The sequence below is a fragment of the Halichoeres trimaculatus genome, unplaced genomic scaffold, assembly GCF_033239565.1.
Source record: "Halichoeres trimaculatus isolate MK-OKI-2021-1 unplaced genomic scaffold, fHalTri1.1 fHalTri1_scaffold_15, whole genome shotgun sequence".
In the NCBI taxonomy this organism is placed as follows: Eukaryota; Metazoa; Chordata; class Actinopteri; order Labriformes; family Labridae; genus Halichoeres; species Halichoeres trimaculatus.
In genome coordinates, this window is record NW_027437193.1 from 29,314,241 (window position 1) to 29,336,889 (window position 22,649).

The 22,649-nt window shown below is 41.8% G+C and overlaps 1 protein-coding gene across 1 annotated transcript in view; it reads left to right on the forward strand.

Annotated features, from left to right (window-relative positions):
* Positions 1–22,170, forward strand: part of LOC141804696 (uncharacterized) — a 28,354-nt gene extending 6,184 nt beyond the window's left edge. The window contains exons 3-52 of the mRNA XM_074689287.1: positions 471–560; positions 703–747; positions 913–957; positions 1,050–1,112; positions 1,298–1,351; positions 1,512–1,538; positions 2,221–2,289; positions 2,986–3,048; positions 3,137–3,172; positions 3,665–3,709; positions 4,936–5,013; positions 6,088–6,132; positions 6,648–6,713; positions 7,373–7,417; positions 7,491–7,544; positions 7,644–7,685; positions 7,893–7,977; positions 8,095–8,130; positions 8,273–8,449; positions 9,062–9,151; positions 9,337–9,420; positions 9,529–9,599; positions 9,694–9,882; positions 9,995–10,166; positions 10,270–10,359; positions 10,469–10,576; positions 10,712–10,806; positions 11,146–11,296; positions 11,543–11,653; positions 11,863–12,027; positions 12,306–12,392; positions 12,549–12,689; positions 12,805–12,903; positions 13,003–13,098; positions 13,219–13,358; positions 13,515–13,641; positions 13,736–13,816; positions 13,921–14,019; positions 14,164–14,211; positions 14,365–14,547; positions 14,749–14,879; positions 15,194–15,266; positions 15,550–15,624; positions 15,814–15,939; positions 17,206–17,301; positions 17,544–17,753; positions 17,849–18,026; positions 21,063–21,177; positions 21,271–21,443; positions 21,983–22,170. Of these exons, the coding sequence (XP_074545388.1) occupies positions 471–560; positions 703–747; positions 913–957; positions 1,050–1,112; positions 1,298–1,351; positions 1,512–1,538; positions 2,221–2,289; positions 2,986–3,048; positions 3,137–3,172; positions 3,665–3,709; positions 4,936–5,013; positions 6,088–6,132; positions 6,648–6,713; positions 7,373–7,417; positions 7,491–7,544; positions 7,644–7,685; positions 7,893–7,977; positions 8,095–8,130; positions 8,273–8,449; positions 9,062–9,151; positions 9,337–9,420; positions 9,529–9,599; positions 9,694–9,882; positions 9,995–10,166; positions 10,270–10,359; positions 10,469–10,576; positions 10,712–10,806; positions 11,146–11,296; positions 11,543–11,653; positions 11,863–12,027; positions 12,306–12,392; positions 12,549–12,689; positions 12,805–12,903; positions 13,003–13,098; positions 13,219–13,358; positions 13,515–13,641; positions 13,736–13,816; positions 13,921–14,019; positions 14,164–14,211; positions 14,365–14,547; positions 14,749–14,879; positions 15,194–15,266; positions 15,550–15,624; positions 15,814–15,939; positions 17,206–17,301; positions 17,544–17,753; positions 17,849–18,026; positions 21,063–21,177; positions 21,271–21,443; positions 21,983–22,094 (4,881 nt within the window). The 3' untranslated portion in view covers positions 22,095–22,170. The remainder of the gene's footprint in view (positions 1–470; positions 561–702; positions 748–912; positions 958–1,049; positions 1,113–1,297; positions 1,352–1,511; positions 1,539–2,220; positions 2,290–2,985; positions 3,049–3,136; positions 3,173–3,664; positions 3,710–4,935; positions 5,014–6,087; positions 6,133–6,647; positions 6,714–7,372; positions 7,418–7,490; positions 7,545–7,643; positions 7,686–7,892; positions 7,978–8,094; positions 8,131–8,272; positions 8,450–9,061; positions 9,152–9,336; positions 9,421–9,528; positions 9,600–9,693; positions 9,883–9,994; positions 10,167–10,269; positions 10,360–10,468; positions 10,577–10,711; positions 10,807–11,145; positions 11,297–11,542; positions 11,654–11,862; positions 12,028–12,305; positions 12,393–12,548; positions 12,690–12,804; positions 12,904–13,002; positions 13,099–13,218; positions 13,359–13,514; positions 13,642–13,735; positions 13,817–13,920; positions 14,020–14,163; positions 14,212–14,364; positions 14,548–14,748; positions 14,880–15,193; positions 15,267–15,549; positions 15,625–15,813; positions 15,940–17,205; positions 17,302–17,543; positions 17,754–17,848; positions 18,027–21,062; positions 21,178–21,270; positions 21,444–21,982) is intronic.
* Positions 22,171–22,649: the final 479 nt, after the last annotated feature.

Here is a 22,649-nt window from a genome sequence, read left to right on the forward strand (position 1 = left end):
CCCCGTGAAGATGAACCAGCTGCTTCATTTTATTTCAACTGTTCAGCTCCCTGCTGTGAGACAGAGCACATTTGACTTGAAATATCATCTACAAGTCTGACTCAGCATTGGTGCTGGAAAAGTTCTGTTAAGATCACAGTGAAAACTTTAATGACCAATGAACCAGCATAAGACAGTGAACCAAGTCTGCAAAATGCAATCATGAAGAAAATGGGCATTATGAAGAAGTCCAGATTTATTCAAAGAACTGTAAACTGAGCAACATTTACCCATTTTGCCTGATTGCGTTCTGAGTTATATATATTACAGACTATCAAATATGAGAGTCAACTCAATGAATCTTTGATCACACATCTTTAGTTTGATATTACTGACCATGTTTCCTGATCACCACCAGAACACCATTTCATTTTTGTTTAATCTACTTCCCTGTCCTCTTTTCCCCTTTCACACCAAACGCTCATTCACAGGGAGACAAAGGTTATCCAGGAGAGAAAGGTCCCCCTGGGACCCTGGGTCGTCCAGGATCAGCTGGTCATGCTGGACCTATGGGGCCAAAGGTAGAATCCCTTTCCTATCATGGTCTGCATGTCCTGAATGGTGATGTCTGAGGACAATATTGACACTTATCATGTGCAGAATGTGACCTTTTTGTCTTATGTAGCTTCTCAAGATAAATCAAAGGTTGTATTTTTGTGACAGGGCAGCACTGGACCCGAAGGACCCGTGGGGCCAGCAGGGGATCCGGTAACATACCTGTGCCAGCCTTTATCAGTTTTTGTTGTTAATGTGTCCTCATGTTTAAATGGTCCATGTACCTAAAGTATAGGAAGAGTTCAAACATTACAGCAGTGTTGTGAACCCCCTGTGGCCCCTGTGTACTTTTAAACTTGTTTGATTCTGTGATTTTAGGGGCCTGAGGGTAAAGAAGGTTTTGCTGGGTCTCATGGTTTACCGGTGAGATGACTCTGACTTTGTTACAGTTTTGTCATCCTGTATTAACACATGATATTGGGTTATTAAGAAATTCTTTTGATAATGTCTTTTAGGGTGTGCCAGGTTTACAAGGACCTCCAGGACCCCAAGGGGCCCTAGGCTGCAATGGAACAGACGTAAGAGAATGACACATAAACAACAATAAGGTGGATTAACATTCATATTAGAGTTTTTTTTTTCCCCACGTGGTGGTGAGATTGAAGTGTGAGTAGAGAGGTTTTCAGTCACACTTCTTTCTATCCTAAAAAAAAAAAAACCTCATTCGACTTTCTGCAGTTTTTTAAACCTTGTGTTCACTCAGGGAGAAGATGGACTTCCTGGTGTACCTGGAGCCCCCGGTGCTGATGGACACTCAGTAAGGCATAAAAACAATTTATTCAAGTTTTCCATGATTTTTTTTTTTTTTTTTTTTTTGCAAAATACAGTTTTATATGTGTTCAGTTTTATCTAATGTTGAATACTGTTTTATGGTTGTTACAGAAGATGTCTGAAATTTGCTGGTCTCTACTTCACAGGGTCCACCAGGTCTTCCTGGACCTAAGGTAATAAAAGAATGTTGCCACCTCACAGGCTCACTTGTTATCATGGCTTCACTGAAAGGGTGAATCTGCAGAGCTGCTCTGTGATTACTGCCTTTAAAAAGTTTATTAGCTTCATCCTGATGCATCAAGAACAAGAAATAACATGACACAGCTGTAACAGAGGTCCCCTAAGCCTCCCCGAGCTCCCAGAGCTAATTTTGTATCTCATCCATACGAGACCTATAACTTGTTTAGAACTTTTTTATTTGAGTGTGTTTTTCCTTTTGTAGAGTCTGTCTTATATCCTTTCATGTGCATCAAGCAATGAGCTCACTCTGATATGAGAAAGCAGGAATCCCCCTCAGAGGGCAAAGTCTGTTCAAAGGAATTCAGCTCCTGCTTTTGTAAATGAGAAGTGAGGTTCATGCAAACATTTACAGAAGCAGCCTTTAGGAAATTAAATATGTTCATTGTTATTCTGAGCACATGCATGTATGTATGCCGAGTACACAGAAGCATAAAGATGAGTTATGAAGCTGGTGAAACACTGGGGCTATACTGCAGCCATAAATATTCCATTCTGACAATGATAACATCTTACTCTCTGTGTTGCTCCGTCCTGAAGGTATCAGGTATCTTAACTCTGAATTCAGCTCATCTGTCAACTAAAACATAAAACCAACATGTTTCCTTTGTTTTACAGGGGGAATCCAGGGTGTCACTGAACTCCCCACGAGGGCCACCTGGACCACCTGGGAGGGATGGATACCCGGTAAGACTGGCATGTTATAACTACTAATACTACATCTTGCTTTGTGCAAAATGTTACATTACAGTTCCATACCCCGAGACACAAAAAGTAGAGCCAAACTAGAAAAGCACTCAGAGAGCGCAGACCTCCACCAAGCATATTGTGATTGTCATGCAACACTTTAGTCTGACTTCAATGTTATACTTCAGCAGACTGTCTGCTACAATTTGGTGTAAGTAGCAGACTTTGACAACAGTTTGTTACCTGACAGTGTTAAAAATGAGGATGACCTAGCACATTTTTCATATTCTGGATCTTAGTGTCCAGAATGTTGCCAGGATCTGGATCGTTCTTTTACATCTGTCAGAAATTATGTTGACCTTGTCTTTATTGATTTGCAAAGCAATCTGACTATTTATTGTGGAGTTATATACACATATGGTGAAAATGGCCCTATCTCACAATGATAAAGAATCCCTTAAAAAAGTCCGAGATCGAGACGGTGATCCGGATCACCTTCAAAATATAATCAGTTCTTTCCTATCCCATTTTGAACATTTCCTGAGGATTTCATCAGGATCAGTTTGTTACTTTTTGAGTTATGTTGTTCACAGACAAACAAACACTCGCCCAAAAATATAACCTCCTTGGTGGAGGTAATAAGAATTTCCTCCCATGTTTAAGTCGATTTACAGTGTAAGAAAATTCATATTCCAGGGGGATCGGGGGGTCCGTGGAGAACATGGATCATCAGGCAATCCTGGGTCGAGGGGCCCTAATGTAAGTAAAGACTTTGGTTTCCTTGCACAAAAACATATTCTAAGAAAGTTACTGTGTAATGCTTTTCGTTTCTGTTCTTGAGTAACAGGGGTGGCCTGGACGCCCAGGAGCTTTGGGCTTTAAGGTAATGTTAAATTTATCTTTAGATTTGTGTTTAAATGTAAAACTTATCCATTACAGTTAGTTTGGCTTTTTTATTTCTACCAATGTGTGTCTGCGACAGAGAAAAATCAGCACAGCAGGGTGCTGTCTGTTTTGCCTGGTTAGAAATTCACAGTTAGCAGCTTTTCCACCGCCAAGGAAAGTGGTAACCCAGCAGATCCTCCAGTGACAACCATTGGTTTGCTATATTTTGCCCTCTTAGCAGGGCCAGTATTTTGTCATAAAGTGCTCCCACTGTTCCATGTGAAACTCCTCCAGGCAGGTGAGAACTGTGGCAAAGCGGTAAATTTAATCAGAGGGAGAACACAACAGTGTCCAGTTTTCAGTGTGAGTTTACAGAAACAAGGACGATAAGAGCAGGAAACAGATTGCAACCAAAAGCAGGAAAAATGCAGGATGTTTTGAGAGAAACCTGATTGTACAAATAAACTATGATCTCTTTCCCATCCTCCAGGGTCAAGAAGGTGTAGGTGGTGTCCCAGGACCTCGTGGGCCAAAGGTAGTTTCGTTTTTAAACACACATAATAAAGAGATAATGACTCAAAGCTGCTTTGAGGAACTTTCGATTTCTGCAGAGTTTGGCGCCCCCTGTGGCAAAGTTGTAGATGTAACCACTTTGCTTATCTTATCCTGTCTACGTCAAAGTAGGATGACAAAATAACTTATTTTCTTTTAATGGACAAATGTGTCTTGTTGTGACTACTCTTCCTCCACAGACTCAATCAGTTTGGGGGTGTACAGTAAATTAATGTCAGTGTTTTATCACTCTAAGGTTGAATCTGTCCTGACCTTTGCCTTCATCTCCTGGTTTGGCAACAGCTGGATAGGAGACCAAAGAGAGTGGGACACACTGTTACAGTTTCTGGTAGAATTGCGGGTCATGCTCCCCCTGCCTCTCTAAGGCATGGGACATTGTGCAGTGCCCTGACCATCCCTTCCACACAGAGTTTGAGATCCTACCCTCTGGCAGGAGATTTAGACTGCAAAGACTAAATCTAACAGGACCAAAAAATCATTCAAATCGCAAGCCATCATACAACTAAATTCATGTCATGGAAGGTGACCACTGTTGTGCTTTGGTTTGTACACTGCAAAAAAATGGAATCTTAGTCACTCATATTAAGACATTATTCTAGTTTCAAGCAAACTTTTGAGTAAATTTTTCTTGTTTCATTGGCAGATTTTTTTTACTTGTTACAAGCAATTCAGATCTCCTTATTGTATTTAAAAAAACTTGAAATAAGACTGACAAGTTAAATGTGGCTCATAAAGTATAATAAGACTTTTTTTTTTTATCAAGACAAAACACTTGATAAGATTTCTTCTTTTTTTGCAGTGTAATGATGATGCCTCCAGTTATTCTTTTGAGTATCTGTGCACATGTCCATTTCAGTGTGATGTCTAGATATGATTGTGTTTTTTGTGTTCTTGTGTTTTTTCCCTGGTCACCAAAGCAAATTTCCCTTCAGGGGATGATGAAGTATAAGTTGGAGTAGCAGTTAAACTACTTGCTGTTGAAGCCTGTTTCTGCTGTGTGCGATCCATTGTCTGATCTGGCACCATCTCCCTTTACTAGCTTTGGCACTAAAACAAACAAAATAAAAATCTTAGACTCGCTCCTTAGGCCCTCACTTGTATGTTTTATCTAACAGCATTCTGTGACAGAACCTGTGTGCATCATGTATGTTTTTTCTTTCACAACAATCTCAATTTGCTTCTTTGCAGGGTAGACAAGGACCAGTAGGCCCACCAGGGCCGCCGGGTCGGATTACAGAGTTTTTCTCTGAGAGTCGTTCGTTGAAGGTACAGTAACAGACTGTGGTTGTTGATCTGGGTTTATGATCTATTCCTGTTATTCTTTTTAAAAGTGAGACAAGAAGACATTAGCATTGCAACACTGTTGTGCATTAAAGCAAATAAACTCATGATTTCAGCGATAATCATAATGTGGCATTGATACCTCCTACGTCTTTGTGTATATCTGCCTCTGGGGTGTCGTGCAAAATGCTTACACTGTTGGATTTAGATTGGTTGTTCAGCTCCAGGCGTGTGTGTGTGTGTGTGTGTGTGTGTGTGTGTGTGTGTGTGTGTGTGTGTGTGTGTGTGTGTGTGTGTGTGTGTGTGTGTGTGTGTGTGTGCGTGTGTGTGTGTGTGTGTGTGTGTGTGTGTGTGTGTGTGTGTGTGTGTGTGTGTGTGTGAAAGAGAGAGACGGACACAGACAGTGCACAGAAGGCAACATGTCTCACATCGTGTTTGGATTTTCACACCTCAAAATTAAACATGGGTCTAATGGTGCAACATTTCACAAGCTCTAAGTGTTTCCATAATAGGTTCACTGGCTGACTAAACTGCAGACTTTCACACTCCTGCTCAGTCGCTGTTTAAAACACTGGCTCGATAAAAATATGCTGCTCTCTATTTGTTGATTGAAAAGGAAACAAAATAGAAGTCATCAGCTGATGCTGTTGGAAAATGAACTGGACTATCAATCACAGAAAAAGCTCATTTTGACTGTTAGTCCATTAGAGTTCACCATGTCTTGTGCAGAATATATCATTACCTGATGGATGTAATCCAGTGAATATCACAGGGTGATCAAAATTCAAGTATTCATACTGTTTGGTTTCATGTCAAAAAAAAAAACAAAAAACACAACCTATTTATTTAGCAGCTTTTTTAAATGACAAGATTTCCAACATGGCCATGCATTAGTGTAGGGATCACATTTTCAGACCCATCACAACTAAACCTTCCACCTGTAGTCTAGGAGGTTAAGATAGTTTCTTATTGTCCCTCAAATTCTATGAATAAAATATTTTTAAAGAAGCCTTAAAACTTGAGTTATATGACTGAACCTCATTTTTATTTCCTACACAGGGTGAAAAGGGAGATTTGGGTGAAAAGGGATGCAAGGGTGAAACGGTAAGTCTCTTTTTTTTAGTTTATTCTCAATACAGGCATGCACTCTTCATCGCATGAAGAGATGGATACCAGATGAGACACTTATTTAGGTACCCACTAAATTCCATCAGTAGTACCGAGTACTGATTATGTAAAATCAAACAGTACCACGTTAAGGTATCTAAACATATCCTTGTCACTGTAAGAGAGTGGAAAAGTGGGCGTTATTTCATGCTGGACATGAACACAGCATTGCAAATTTATATATTGAGAAATACATGTGTAAAATTGACAAAAAAAAACAAGATTTTACTATTAAACAAATTAATATTGACACACAAAAGTACTGAAAATTGGTACCATCGAGTACCGATACCACTTGCCAGGTACTGGGTATCAGCACTGTATCGTTTCAAATGTGAAAGGTACCCATCTCTATTTGCATGTTTTGTATTTCAGAACAAAAATGCTTGTTTCAGTCTTAAATTCTTAAGAGAATCTCACTTCTTCCTTTCTCTGATTCCATCATTACTCAGGGAGACCCTGGTTATAGCTACCACACCAAAGGAGCAAAGGGTGACAGAGGACCAGAGGGTGCAGAAGTAAGAGAATTCATATCATTAGTTAGATTTACCCCCACTCCTGACCCTGCTGTATGATAACACACATGTGATATTTACTGATGTCCCCAAACAAAACTTGTGTTTTCTCCCCTGGACCACAACAGTTCTTTACTTTTAAATGTTTTGTTGCAGAGCCACCAATGTGGTCCTGTGTTACAGCTCAGTTAAAAGGGTGATCAGCAGAGGGCACCAATGCAGCATCACACTCAGTGTGATTTGTCATTTAAAGGTGATGGGAAGGAAAGAGAGAAAGGAGAGAAGACTTTAATTCATTTGTCTATCACTCAGCGTGTCTTGAGGAATAGACTGAAAGTTAGAAAAGGGCTTGAGAAATGTGCTTTTTCTGTTTGTAATTTGTGCCTTCAGTGTTGTATTGGAGGTTTGCCCCTTGGAACATCCATCTAGTTGTTCGCTGTCTCAAAAGCTTTGTGAATCATTTGAAGTTTTTTTTTTCTCACTGCTGTTTTACCTTAATTTTTGGATTTAATGCAACAACTCATTTAATCAGTAACAACTTTCCTCTATGGTAAACCGCACATTTTCAGAATGTAACTCATTGCAATGGTTGATAATAATGTATCTGTATCAGCCATTCTCCAAATATAACTGAGAGCTCATCTTTCTGTTTGTCTTCAAAGGGAAAGCAAGGGAAGAGTGGTGACCCTGGACAACCTGGATTTCGGGTACTGCACTGTGTAGAGTCACCCTGTTTTTGTGTGCATTGTGTGCCTTTGAATACAATATAGCTTTCTTTAGGGAAGGCCTGGCAGCAGAGGTGATCCAGGATATCCAGGGACACCAGGAGGGATGGTTAGTGATCTGTCAGTGTCAGAAACACCACAGTCTTCTAGTGAATGTGTACATTTTGTTCTGCTTCATCACTCTTTGATTGGACACTGTTATATTTAGGGAGAAAAGGGAATCAGAGGTCCCCCTGGTCCACCTGGAGACGTAAGTCTTACTTTTTACTCCCTGAGCTCTTTTGGTATTTACCAGATCTACTAAACCAAAGTGATTTTATCTAATCTAGTTTTTTGTATACAAACTATTGATAGAATGATGATGATGATGATGATGATGATGATGATGATGATGATGATGATGATGATGATATAGCTTCAGAAGTCTTCTAAATGCTTTCTGGGGATTTGTTTACAGATAATTGGGCCTGTGACCGAGCCTCTAAAGGGTTACCGTGGAGATCCTGGCCCTCCAGGCCAGCCTGGGTTGCCTGGGCGTCAAGGTAGGTGAACGTAACGTTGTTTGACCAGTAGAATGACGAAAGCAAAGGCCAGAGAAAAAGTTTTGTTTCCTCAAGTGTTTTTATGGAAGAATGACACCAGTTACTTATATTTTGCAGGTGTCGTGGGGTTTCCTGGACCTGCAGGGCCTCCAGGTCCGCAGTAAATACATTATAAACCATTTATTTTGACCCCTATTGAGAAATTAGTGCAATTTTTTAGGACTAAGTTGAACTTAGTTAAGGTTTTGTTTTACCTAATTCCTTTCTTCTCAGTCTGCTTCTTTATATTTTATAGGTCCAATAACTGGGGGCAATGTCCCTGGACCCCAGGGTCCTCGGGGTTTTCCAGGCCCTAAAGGAGACCCTGGGGAGCCAGGGGGTTATTATGCTGGACTTCCAGGTGTTGATGGAGATCCTGGTGATCCAGGGCTTCAGGGGGATCGAGGCCCACCTGGACCTCCCGAAGACAGAAGTGCGTCACTAAATCAATTTTCATTTTCTTTGTAGTTGCTAACTACTGCCACTAACCCTCTGAATTGACAAAGGCAACGTTTGCTTTTGGTTTCAAGAATCTTTGCTGTGTTTTAGTGCAGAGGTTTTATAAACTGTTGCTCTTTATATGTCAAAACAAGTTCGTCAAGCTAAGGCAGTCAACAGACAGAAGTGTCTCAATATTAAGTGTTTTTTAAATGGTCCCAGTATGGACAATTTTATTTGATGTTTTCTGCAGAGGGCACTTTACCTAATACCTACAATGATGAGAAATGAATATTGTTGTACAATGTTTTTATTTTGTGAAGATATGTTAAAGCTTGAACAAAATGTGTAAAATGGTGATAATGTTAATATCACAGAGTCCATGGTTAAAAAAAAAAAAAAAAAAAAAGATGAAACGGTTATTGTCTGGGCTAAATTCAAATTCTTCTTCAATGATGGGCTCAGGTTTTGAATCATTGTTCAAAAAATGACTGTTCGAATTGCCAAGTATGAACAAGCTGCATTAATGCTAGAAAAAGGTTGGTGGCATAGAAGTAATAATATTAGCCATAATTAGTAGACTGATGGATATTGTTGTTGCTTTTAGCTAACAGGGTCATCAAGGGCCGCCAAGGACCAAAGGGGATCAAGGGACTGTCTGGGGAACCTGGCAGTAGTGGGGAGTATGGAATGAAAGGTGGGACCTTGACATATATAAATACAGTTCTGCAGTTTAGTTTGTGTTGATGGTTTGATGTTTTTCAGGTCTGCTCCATCACATTCACAGAAAAGTCTCTGAGAGAGATAAGTTCAGGCCAGGATAGTGCTGGAAAGTGCAATTTTTTATAGGATTCATAAAAATATTTCAATGGTCATCCACAGGAGAGAAGGGGGAGCCTTGTTTTGAGTGTTCCTCATCAGGAGCTCCTGGACCACCTGGTCCCCGAGGCCTGCCTGGCAGCCGTGGTACAAACTCTTTATGCAACTTTACCCAAGAGTTAATTTAGTTCCACATGTAATACTTGTGCTTATAAAAATTCTTAAAACTGACTTATGGACGTTTATATCAATCAGGTGCTAATCAAGGGCCAGGTGCTAAGGGTGATCCTGGTTTCCCTGGGCCAAGAGGCCCACCTGGATCACCAGTAAGTACATTCGTTTTTAAGAGCTATTGATTTTTTTTTATATATATCATGCCTTTTCTTTTTACTAAAACTTACAAAATCTTCCCCCCTGAAGGGACCTACTGGAGGAACTGGATACCCAGGCCCTCCTGGACAAAAGGGGGACTCATCTTTCTACAGCAGCCCTGGGATCAAGGGAGAGACGGGAGATCCAGGACAGCCAGGCACACCTGGTGCAGATGGCCTTCCTGGCTTCCCTGGTCTGCCCGGTCGTAAAGGCGATCAGGGGCCTCCGGGGGATTCAGTGAGAAGCAAACCACAGAGCTGAACCCAACACCTGTGCCATAAACTTTTTTGGTTGTCCAACATTTGAACCGTTCTTTCAGATCGACTGAACATGTGTTCTGTCTGTGTAGTATCCCTACCAAGGGTCAGATGGAGACCGGGGTTACCCAGGTCCACCAGGGCCTGCAGGCAGACCAGGACAACCTGGCTACCCTGGGCCAGTGGAGTATGGGCCTGTAGGATTTCCAGGAAATAAGGGAGATGTTGGGTTACCTGGCCTGCCAGGACAGCCTGGGATTCCAGGTAGAGACAAATATTTAAAGATATATGATTTGACCAAGACGCAGACAAATGGAAAGCCTAACATTCATCCATGCTGTTTCTCTTCGTACTTCTCTTACTGCAGGCCAAAAAGGGGAGTCAAGTCATGTACACATCAAAGGACTTCCTGGACCTCCTGGATTAAAAGGTTTACCTGGAGCACCTGGGCGCCCAGGTAAGTGTGGCTACATGAAACATGGATTGAAATAAATGAATGGATGGATGGATGAGAAATATAAGTTGAAAACATGTAAAGGCAGATGATTGAAGCATCTTTACTACAGGCAATGATGGGGTGCCAGGATCTCCTGGAATACCAGGTTTTCCAGGACAAAAAGGAGAAAGTGGAGATATTTCACGCCCTGGACTACCTGGAAACAGGGGCCCAAAAGGTAATCCAAATAGAAACGAAAGTAAGCGTATCTCCTTGACAATAGGTATTGGAATATCAGACAGTTCAAAGTGTAATTCATGTAACATCCCGTTGTCTTTTTTAACATTTGTGTATGTTTGTGTGTGTTGTTCAGGTGACAAAGGGGAGCCAGGTCCTGCAGGGCTTCAAGCTAGGGGTCCTCCTGGTCGGCAAGGTCTGCCAGGTCTTCCAGGACCTGTGGGAATGCCGGTCAGAGACAAAAAACCTTTTCACAGCATTTATAAAAAAGTCAATCATGAGGGTTTTTTCCCCTCTTTTACACGGACCAGTTTAATTTCCCTTTTGGACACATCCAGGCGTGTTGCTGTTGTCAAATTTCAAATTTTGTGCTTTACTTCAGAGGATCGTTAGTAAAACATACAACAGTTTCTATACCACGGACAGCTCTCACTGATCCCCTCATGTGTCCTATAAAATAACTCAAGACAGAAAAGCATAGTGCTCACAATCACTGTGCAGAGATGCTGAAATCTCCGTCATGGAGAATGAAATAAATATCACAATATACTGTATATTTGTGATCATTAGGGTGATGGTGGCCCTGGACACCGAGGTCCCCCAGGTCCCCCAGGGCGCCAAGGAATGGATGGGGCTCAGGGGCCGCCAGGGGATCCTGGTCCCCCTGGCAGACCTGGAAACCCAGGAAATGATGGCAATCCAGGAGTTTTAGGGGAAAAAGGTAAAACACTCACAGAGGAAAACAGAAATCTGCAGCCTTGGAAGGACAAACACACACACACACACACACACACACACACACACACACACACACACACACACACACACACACACACACACACACACACACACACACACACACACACACACACACACACACACACACATGCGGGGGCGTGTTGTGTGCATTTATTCATGTGAATTTGCACAAGTCTGCATTCAGCTATTTTTCACTTTCTGCATACAGGAAGTAAAGGATCCATGGGATTCCCTGGGCTGCCTGGCGACAAAGACTCTTGCAAGGGGTCCCCAGGACCAAGGGGACCACCAGGACCAGATGGTGATCCAGGACAACCAGGTCATTGCATATCAAAGTCTTAGGATGTCCTTCATTGTCGTGCCCTAAAGAATGAGAAAAGCAGTGGATGAACGATGAAAGAGGATGCAATGTCAGATGTTCTCTCCCACAATTTAACTCCATCCGACAAATTCAGCAAGGGCTTAGTAGCCCCCTCTAATCTGCTCATCCCCCCACTGTCACTCATTTCCAACTCTGTCTTCTGCCAGGATATCACGGCAAACCTGGGAACAAAGGAAATGCAGGTTTGCCGGGGTTTGGTCGTCCTGGTGTTCCGGGTGAGCCAGGTCTCATTGGGCTATCCGTGCCAGGTCCACATGGGCCACCTGGACTGAAAGGGATAAAGGGACAGATTGGGCGGCCTGGTATACCAGGTAGTAGACTGAAGCTCTTACTGGCTTCAGCAACATTTTAATGATGATGGGATTTTGTGTTCATCAAGATGCAAATTTAAAGTTTAGCTTTTTCTTAATCCTTAAAGTTTCTGGTAACTTCTGAATTCCACTAGACATTGTATGTCCATATACAAAAAGTGCAATAGGAATATACTACAAGGAAATCATGGAATAACAATATTCCAATGTGCAGAAATGACATTTTTTAAACATTTATACAAAGTTTGCCTCTAACTGGTACACTTGGACTTCTCAAGGACCAAGAGGAGACCCTGGACGAGATGGTGTGCCAGGTTATGGACTTGTTGGATTACCTGGAAGTCCAGGGCAACCTGGTCAAACAGGTAAAGCACAGTTACTAAGATGATACGTTCACTCAAGTTTTTCATTTGTACTTCTACAGTTTCTACATTGCTGAGGTTGTTTTGTTCCTCTGCAGCTATAAACTCTTTGTCATTCACACTTATCTCTGAGCTATAAGTCTCCACATCTGTTTACAGGTGACCCGGGCCCAGATGGATTCAAAGGACAGCCAGGTCTTTGGGGCATGAAAGGGGAACCAGGTCCTATAGGTCCCCCAGGCCCCATATCACCACCACCTCCAGATCGACTTGGACCCGCGGGAGATCCCGGTGATCCAGGTAAACATTATAATAAATTATTTACGCACAGAAAATAAAGCTTAACAACCACTTGGGTCTATTTCATGAAGTAATCTCAAATAACCTAATTTTGCAACATTTTAATATCATGAAGGTCAACCTGGTCTACCTGGTGGTCATGGAGACCCTGGAAGGACAGGACCACAGGGGCAGAGGGGCAGAGGGGGAGCACCAGGTGGCCCTGGACAAAGAGGTCTGGAATTAAGTTGAAAAATTATGTTTATACTATCTTTCTTTAGTATATGTTTATACTATCTCTTTATCTGTGTTTTGTGTATCTATCGATGTCCAGGTCTCCCAGGTGATCCAGGTATTGATGGAATAGGTTCACCTGGAAGGCCAGGACCAGCCGGAGTCACAGGAGACCCAGGAGTCAGAGGTCCTCCTGGTGAGATCTAATGTTTCCTGTCATTCCATGCATACTGAAAAAAATCATAAAACAAAAATAAGAGTTTTGAGTTTCATGGTCTTTTTTTCGGAAACTAAACATTTGGTTGAACCTTTGCAGGTTCAAAAGGAATAAAAGGGGAGCAAGGATACCCTGGAGCGACTGGTCCTCATGGTGCACCTGGTCCACCTGGTCCCAAAGGATTGCAAGGAGAGCCAAACTATTATGGATCTGGACAGCCTGGACCCCAGGGTCAAAAAGTACTGATAACAATAATCCGAAGTCTGTGTGACTAGCTTAAAGTTAAACTATAACCAGGAGATCACTGACACACGAGCAGGTTTTAAATAGAGTTCATTGCTTTCAAACACCGTTGATTTTTCTGTTTTCCTCTCTGTTCTTCTTCCTCTCCTCAGGGTGAACCAGGATTGAGTGACAAGTTTTCTATAAAGGGTCAGAAAGGCGAACCTGGATCAGTCGGACCCCCATCTTCATCAGGACGCCGTGGGGCCAAAGGAAACCAGGGACCTGCGGGACAGTCTGGTAACAATCACACATCACAGAAATAAAGCTGTTCATGAACTGCTTTTATTCTGTTTACGCTCTGTTAACTCCACACTGCTCCCTGCTGGTACAGGTCCATCAGGCTACCAAGGGCTTAAAGGTTCAGATGGACCTCCAGGGGGCAAAGGCCGCACAGGACCTCGTGGACCACCAGGTAGTCTTTAGTAAAAGTTCTTCAATAAGCTTACCTTTCCTGTATCATCTGCTTTATTGTAAGTTCAATTCAAGCTTTAACTTTGAAATATCTCCTAACCTTAGGTAACCCAGGTGCACCAGGTGTTGGTGGTTTTGCAGGTCCAAGGGGTGACCAGGGCCAAGATGGGATCCCTGGACCACCAGGGCAAAAGGGAGAGACTTGTAAGGGGAATCCTCCTTGAAAGTTTGTTTTAGCTTTTCAAGCTCACAGACAAACTGTCTGAAACAAACTTTTATCTATTCTATTCTATCTTTTAAGTCATGGATAAAGACAAAACTCATCTGTTCACCTTCTCTGTCCTGCAGACCAGATAGGAGGGACACCTGGCAAGCGTGGCGTACCAGGTCAACAAGGTGAGTCTCAGGTAAACATTAATGGTTTGATGATTTTAGAATAGAATAGAACTTTATTTGGCATTGAAAGAAGTGCAACGAAATTGCAAAATTAAAAAAAAAAGTTTCTCTTTTGTAGATAGCTTTCAAAATCCAAGTGTCTCTCTTCTGTAGGTCCCCCAGGAGACACTGGTCCCCCTGGTTTACCTAGTCCATCACCAGCTGGACCAACAGGAGACCGAGGGTATCCAGGTCCACCTGGGGTGTCCGGTCGAAGAGGACTACCAGGAAGAGAGGGTTCTTGTATTCCTGGGCCAAAAGGAAGCTCTGGCTATCCAGGAGCACCTGGTAATCCAGGTGAGGCTGCACTTAGGATGGTACCACCACCACTGATGGACTGGACTCACAAGGCTCACGTTCCCATTTTGAAAGTGAACCCGGACCAGGCCTCAGACTTGTAAATTCTTATAGAGCGTCACATGATAGAACATGTTACTTGGCGTAGTTTGTGTTGTGGAGGTAAATGATTCATATCTGTCCTCCCTACATTACCCTCAGGCTTTCCTGGATCACCTGGTGCTCCAGGGCCCTCAGTGCCTGGGCTGAAAGGAGAAAGAGGGGACCCCGGTGGTACAGGGAGCCCTGGCTATGGTGGCGCCCCAGGAGATCCAGGTCCTCGAGGACCCCCTGTAAGTGAATCTCACTCCCCTTGGTAATCCTCTGGAAGATAAAGATTTCAAAAAGAGAGTTGGGATTTAATTCCAACTCTCATCATCTAAACCTTTTTGTTCTACACTCAAGTGCAATTTTCCCTACATGTGCAGGTTTAAGAAATGATGCACTGAGTCCTGCAGGAAATTTGTTACCCATGATTTAAATGATCAGATTCTCCAAGATAAAAATGATTTGATTACATGAGAACTTCTAATGCTGGCTTTTCAAAAGTCACTGCAGTTCTTGAAGTCCATTCTTTGACCTCTCCTTTTTTCCTTCACATTCCCAGGGAGTAGCAGGCAGACCTGGAGGACCAGGCCCAAGAGGTGATCCTGGTCCTCATGGATTTCAAGGCCCCCCTGGTAATCTATCATTTCAACTCCAGCCGATAGATGAAGAATTCTCTTTGACTTTCCCCAGACAAAGGCAGATGTGTCACCACAGAAGAGTAATAGTCCAGGATTGATTTATGTTCCCGCAGCCGAGGTGAAAACAAACCGGTCGGAGAATATAAGACAGAGACACTGAGATAAATGAGGATTGATTTTGCTTTTCTTCTTTGATCCTTAATAAGATGTGAGTTTTGAATGTGATGAGAACAAAGGAAAATTTCTTTTTTATTTATTTATTACTTTTGTTTTTTAGGTGAAGTAGGAGAGCCTGGATATCTTCCAGGCCTACGGGGTGAACCTGGGATGAAAGGTTTCCATGGACGACCTGGTACGACAAAAATCCTTCTCACTCTAGATCACAATATTGTGAACTAGAGTCACAATATCATTAATCTGTTTATTTACACGGATTAATCTTCCTTTAAAAAGTGTAAAACATAATCTTATTCCTGCCCTAGCCCACAATTAAATAAATTCCAGGCAGTATGTGTCTAATTTTTCTTCTCGACCTCCCAAGGCCCAAAAGGTTATCCTGTACATGGTAGAGTGATACCTATTCAAGGAGATCCTGGCTTCCCTGGTCTAATTGGAAATAAAGGAGCCTCAGGGATCCCTGGACCAGCTGGACCACCAGGCCAACCAGGTCAGAAATCTGAACCGTGTGATGTGATGTTTGTTTGCAGGAAAAAGAAAATATGCTGCATGTCTGGTACCCGTGTTACCACAGTTTCCTTGAAAAAGTAATCCTATTACTATTACAGCAACTCAATTACTTTGCTGATTACTCAATTTTAAAAGTAACTAAATTAGATTACAAGTTTCTTTATTAGTTACATGCAGCAGATGCTGACAACACCTGCAGCAGCATGATTTGGCAAAATTGTGCGAGTGTGATTAAAATGAATAATAATATGAGTCTACATTTTTTAAGGAAAATGCAGACATTGGTAGTTGTGGGATGTGTGCTTTACAATTACAAACAAAATATTCATTTAGTACATTTTGAATTTCAAAATAAAACTAAAGAAAGCTGTTAAAGTACAAGAGTTAAATTTTAGATTTGAATTATTGTTTTTCAACGCTTTGTTTTACTCTAGTTTAGTTTTTATCACTTTCATTTTTTATTAAAGCTGTAGTCTGTTGATCCTGTATTTGTAATACAAATAAGCAAAAATAAATGCTATTAGAGAGTCTGCTCTCATAATCCTCAGTGCCCTGCTCGGGGCGCCCCAGTGCAGAGCCTGCCCTAACCACTCTGGTGCCCTAGACAAAATTTCATCTGGTGCCCCTTGTAATCCAGCACCAATAACAATTTTTACATACTTAAATAAAACTATCATACATCTCTATGTTTTAGTGACTTTATTTTTATAAAAGAAAATCTGAAAATAAACACTTTGATTAAATTTAAATAAATACAAAATAATTGGAAAAGAGATAAAGATATGTATATCACAGGAACCTATAACAAAATACAATAAATAAGAAATCAAGTTAGTCACATATATCATTCAAGTTAGTAGTAGTGAATATTTATTGATGATAAAGCAAATGTTTGAAAAGCTTAATTCAGGAGGTTCCTAGGTTTGTTTGTTTTTGTCATGGGGGAGCCACACTGGCTCCTCTATGATTGCTGGCACCCCTAGCATTTGCCTATACTGCCTATGCCACAGGCCGGTCCTGTCCCAGTGTATTTTGATAACTGGTTTGGAAATAGTAACACTTTAGATTACTCATTACTGGAAAAAGTGGTCATATCAGAGTAACGTGCTACTTAGTAACATCACCTCTGTTCATTAAGACCACATAATGAGAAGTGACAACTGTTGGGTGGTATGTTTGAAAATGAAGTCACGCTTATCAAGCAGATTTTCTGAGCACTTAATGACACTGAAACTTTGTTCAACAGGCCAGCCAGGCGTTAAAGGACGACGTGGCGGCAGCCCAGCTGGCCCGCCAGGATTTACAGGCCATAAAGGAGACAAAGGAAGGGCAGGCCCACCAGGTGTGTGCAGGTCAATGTCTGTGTGAGAGTGTGTGAGTGCAAATGTACACGTGTGATGATGACTAGGAAATTTCCTTCATCGCGTTTCCTGTGTGTCCTGTGAAGGTGATGGTTAGTATTATGGTTAATGGTCACAAAAACAGGATAAATCTGTTAAAGCAGAATTTCAGAGCTGGGTTGTGTTTTACATAGAACTCTGTGGCTCAGTTTTGTCCTTTAACTACGATGTGCTCCCTTTCAAGGCTTGGAAGGACCACCTGGAAACTCAGGCCGTAAGGGTCCTCCAGGGTTGCCCGGCAAAGCAGCTTCTGGCTATACTGAGAGTTTCCTGCTAGCGAGACACAGTCAGACTACAAAGGTACCAGACTGTCCTCGTGGCAGCACCCTCATCTACTCTGGTTACTCTTTCCTCTTCATCAACGGCAATGAGAGAGCTCACGGTCAGGACCTCGGTAAGACCACAAAAACACAGTTATCGGAGATTCTGTATCTTATGAATTTAAGTGTTGCCTCAACACATTGTCAAAAATGTTGTGTTGTTTTCCAGGCACCTCGGGAAGTTGTCTTCCTCGTTTCTCCACCATGCCTTTCATGTTCTGTGACACTGAATCAAACTGCCGCTACGCCTCTCGTAACGACTACTCCTATTGGTTGTCCACTGACACGCCTCTACCAGCCAACATGGTTTCTATTGAAGGGGACAGGCTGGCCTCGTACATCAGCAGGTGGAGAAGTTCATACACACACACACACACACATACTCAGAATCTATCACTTTTCATTACATGCAGTTTTGACCTGAAGTCAGTTTACAGTTTTTAGGTCAAATACTTGATTCCATGACTTTTACCAAATTGTAAAACCATTTCTATCCCTCTAAAACAAAAAGACTAGCTAATTTCCCCCAACACAGTCAAGCTGCAGACCTCCACTCTCAGCCCACTCTCTTGGAGGCTCCACTGTCAGAAGGAAGTGACGTAAAGATATGAAGTTAAATTTCAAAATAAATGTTGCCTTCAAAGTTGCATTAGGAAGACACATCCAACTTTTCTGCATTCAATCGCCTTGGTCAACCTGATTCCTCCATAGTGTTACATTAAGAAAAGAAAATGTATAAAATGCACATCTTCAATAACACAACATGATTTAGTGGGCACCCCCGTTTGGTGTAATGATCTTGACCATTTTCATTTCCTCATCTGTTTAATGCCCCAGCTTGTTAGCTTGGTAGATAAATAACAGTTTCCCCAGGACAACTCTGATTCAGGATTTTCAGCTTGAATTTTTACTGACGAATTGAACTCACAAAGAAATGCACGTTACTCTCCCACACCAGATTCTTGTGCAATACATTCAACATGTTATACAACTCCTAATGGACCAAAAGCATTATGGAAAAAAAAGTGCAAGCTTAATGCTAACATATATGAGAAATTATATATTATTATTATATGCTAGGGGCTAGCATATATTGATATAAATTCAAACCAGAATTTCAACTTTATCACAGAAAAATACAACAGTTAGGGCTCTGGCAGAGAGGGAGGAGAAAAGCCGTGAGTGGGTTTAACACAGCCGAGCGCTGTTTTCACCAATCAAATGAGCGCCTCTCCTTGCCTTTAAATAAACTGCAGCCAAGGCACAGCATCTGATTGGTCTGAGTGATCCCCAACACCGCGGAAACAGTGCTGGTAGCGGAGACGGTCAGAGCCGCTGTCCCTGCAGCAGGAGAATGGACAGCAGGGCGCATCGGAGGACACGAAGCGCGTCACCGTGTGGGCCAGCTCCTGTGACAGATTTAATCTGTTAATTTGTCATTAATAGGAGAACAAAATGAAGAGACAGTTACACAGCTGGCTTATCCATTCAGAATACTTTTGATCCACCTGCACTCCTGGTTTGTCATCGCCAAATAGCAGAACCTTTGGTGATATACTGTATACTCTCCCAGTGTCTCCGCCTCATCCTCCTTACAATAATGTACTCCATCTTTTTAGATCACGTTAAAAATAAAGACTAAAACAGAGAAATATGGGAAATCACAGGTAAATCCTGAGTGACATACATTTATTTTGTCTGTTTTTTCTTTGTCTTTTCTCTCCCTCTTTTCTTTGAATTAAATGAAATGAGAGAAGCCAGATATATACTCAGTATCAGATGTTAAGGCTGTTTATTGTTTAATTGTAAGATGTGCATCAAACTTCCAGCTGCCGTCAGGTTAACTTTCCATTATGACAAACGGCTTTAATCTGACATCAGATGTGACGGGACAGTTAATATAGATACAAATGTATATGCTGGTTCAGACGGTTACATTAAATAGTGATTGCTGTGATTGTTTATTGCATTAAAATGTGCCTGACACTCTGGAAACCTGCCTCTGAGGCTTTGTTGACAAGTGCGCACATGTGCGCCTGTCACCAAATTACAGCTGTGGAGGGTGCGCTCCGCCTTGCGCCGAGGATAGACCAGGTTGGAGCTGGCGAGCTTTCAGCGCACTTTTTTGGCATGAAATTGTCAGTGCGCCAACATGAATCTGCTGAAACTTCCCCCTGGTGCGCCGTCAACTTCCCCTGGCGTGCAGTCACACCCATCTCTGTGCAGACGGTCTACCAAATTGTCAAATCTGCAGCGCACGGTGGTGCGCTGCACAAAATTAGCACTGCACCAGGCTTGCGCCCCCTGCGTTGCACCATGAAATTAGAGCCCTTAGTCTCTATAGACAATACCGAAAACTCTAAATTTCAAAATACTAACAAACAAATGTTTTCCAGCAGGTAAATAAAATAAAACTTACATACAGGCAATGGCTTAAATTATTGCTATTCCCACTTCAAGACACTAGATGGCCTACTTCAGTCATATGTATAACAAAGCTATGAATTGACGAAAGGTGACAATTTTTTTTTTTTTTTACTGGTTTTTATTTCATTATGTTTAGAGATATCCAGATCCATTGACCAATTTTAAATTTATTAAACTGTAAATTCTTTGTTAGCTTAATAAAATGCTGTTTTTTTCTGTTTTTGTTTTTTATTTGGTTTTTAGTTTTATTTATTTATTTATTATTTTTCTTTAACCCCACATCCTTACGTCACTTCCTTCTGACAGTGAAGGGGCTCTCAGAGTGGAGTCTCCAAGAGAGTTGGATGAAAGTGGAGGTCTGCAGCTGGACCCCTCTCAATAATCTAACCATGTCAGGACTGGAAATCACTCACAAAACCAGTGCCTCTGTACATGGGATGCCCCCTCTGCCAGCTGAGCTAAACTAGTGCCCAAAGAGCCCACTTTTATAAAACCATTACTTCCCCAATGTTTCTTGTTAGTGCTAGCATTGCTGTTAACCTAACACTTCCTGTATTTTTACATCTGTCCTAACCAGTTAAGGTGAAAATGCCAAAAACACTGACAGAGCTGTCTGTAGCTAATGTTTTCATTCAGCTATCACTCCTGTCAGAACATGAGGCTCATTGGCTGATATCACAGTTTGACTGATGTTATGCTGAGCTGAAAGGAGAGCAGATTAGCTTTTGCCGGGGCGTCTTAATGAAGAACCAAATATGAACTGACTGGCAAAATTCAGTGTCAGACCCAGCTCTTGTTTTTTCAAAGGATTGCATAATGAAGAAATATTCTGATTTGATAATAAGAGGATTGATCCTGTTGAATTTGACCTTCATGAAGTCAAACTGTAATTTCTTATTTTACCCTGACTTGTGACTATATTAACACAAGTGACCGTGTGTGTGTGTGCCGTTCAGGTGTTCAGTGTGTGAAATCACCTCCAATGTCATAGCCGTGCACAGCCAGACAACTCTAGTACCCGAATGCCCCCGAGGATGGGAGGGCCTGTGGGCGGGATACTCATTTGTCATGGTAAAGAAATCATTTTTCCCCTCCTTGAAATTCTGAACGGTCTATAAGCTGTTTTCCATATAACTGTCTGTCTTTGACCTTCGTCTACTTCAGCAAACAGGTGCTGGAGCAGAGGGCTCCTCCCAGCCCTTGGTGTCTCCAGGCTCATGTCTGGAAAGTTTCCGCCAAGTGCCCTTCATCGAGTGCCACGGCAGGGGGACGTGTAACTACTACCCAGACTCATACAGCTACTGGCTGGCCTCCGTGGACCCCAGCAACATATTCAGGTGACTGGTGAAAGACGGTTTTACTCACGTCATTGTCAGGGTTGTCTTTGTGAGGATAAGCTTGATAACAAGATGATGAAAAAGCTATTTTAGAGGATTTTCCAACTTCCTGCAAAACACAATTATTTTTCTGTTTCAGAAAGTTCATGTTTTGAGTAAATTGGTTACTGACTCGTTAAAAACATTTTTTTTTTGTATTTATTTAAGCATAAATCCACAACTTTAGGATTTAAAACTCCATTCCTTCTTTTAAGGATTAGTTTGGGGGCATTTTTGCCTGTATTAAAAAGTAACAGCTGCTAATGGACAGGAAAGTAAGAGGAGAGAGCGGCTGGCACACAGCAAAGGGCCGGGGATGGAATTGAATTCAGCGGCGCGATAAGAGCTCAGGCTTAAATGGTTTGTGCTCTACCAGGTGATCTACCCCAGCGCCCCTATAATTACATTTCTAACAGGTTGGTGGTGTGTGTGTGTGTGTGTGTGTGTGTGTGTGTGTGTGTGTGTGTGTGTGTGTGTGTGTGTGTTATTGTCTCCTTCAGTAAACCTGTTCCTCGGACAGTGAAAGGACCTTCTCTACACAGTGTAATCAGCCGATGCAGAGTCTGCAGGAAACCGTGGTATTCCAATAACAGACGTGGGGACAGTTTTTAAAACCAAGTTGTGTCTTTCTTTAATCTGATCTGTGTGTAAATAAATGATGAATACAAGATGAAACATGTGTGTAGGTTGTAGAGCTCCTATCAACAAATAAATGGATGTTCATGTATAGGAGATATATGTTTGGGAGTTTGATGAAACAATAAAATTAAAAAAAATAGTTATTAAGAAAAGAATGGGAAAGAAGTACAAGCAGAAGGAAACAGTTAAAGTAGTAAAAGTCATTTAGTTGCAGAAAAACTGGCTCTTGCTGACTCTCACTGGCTTTCCCAATCTATCAGGATTAGAAGTGAAACTAAACTAGAACACACTGTTCAGTCTACTTAGTATTTAAAGTCATTTCACTGACTTAAACACAAACTTTTTTAACTAAATGCCACAAAAAGAAGTCTCCAAATAAGGTATTTGGATTGAGAGAACCCACTGTTGCGTGGGACAGCATACACACTAACACCACACCAAAACACACCAGCCTGGAAGTGAACCAATCAGAGCTGAATGAGGCCGTCCAAAGACAGACCCCTGGGGAACCTGCAGTTCAACTTTGCT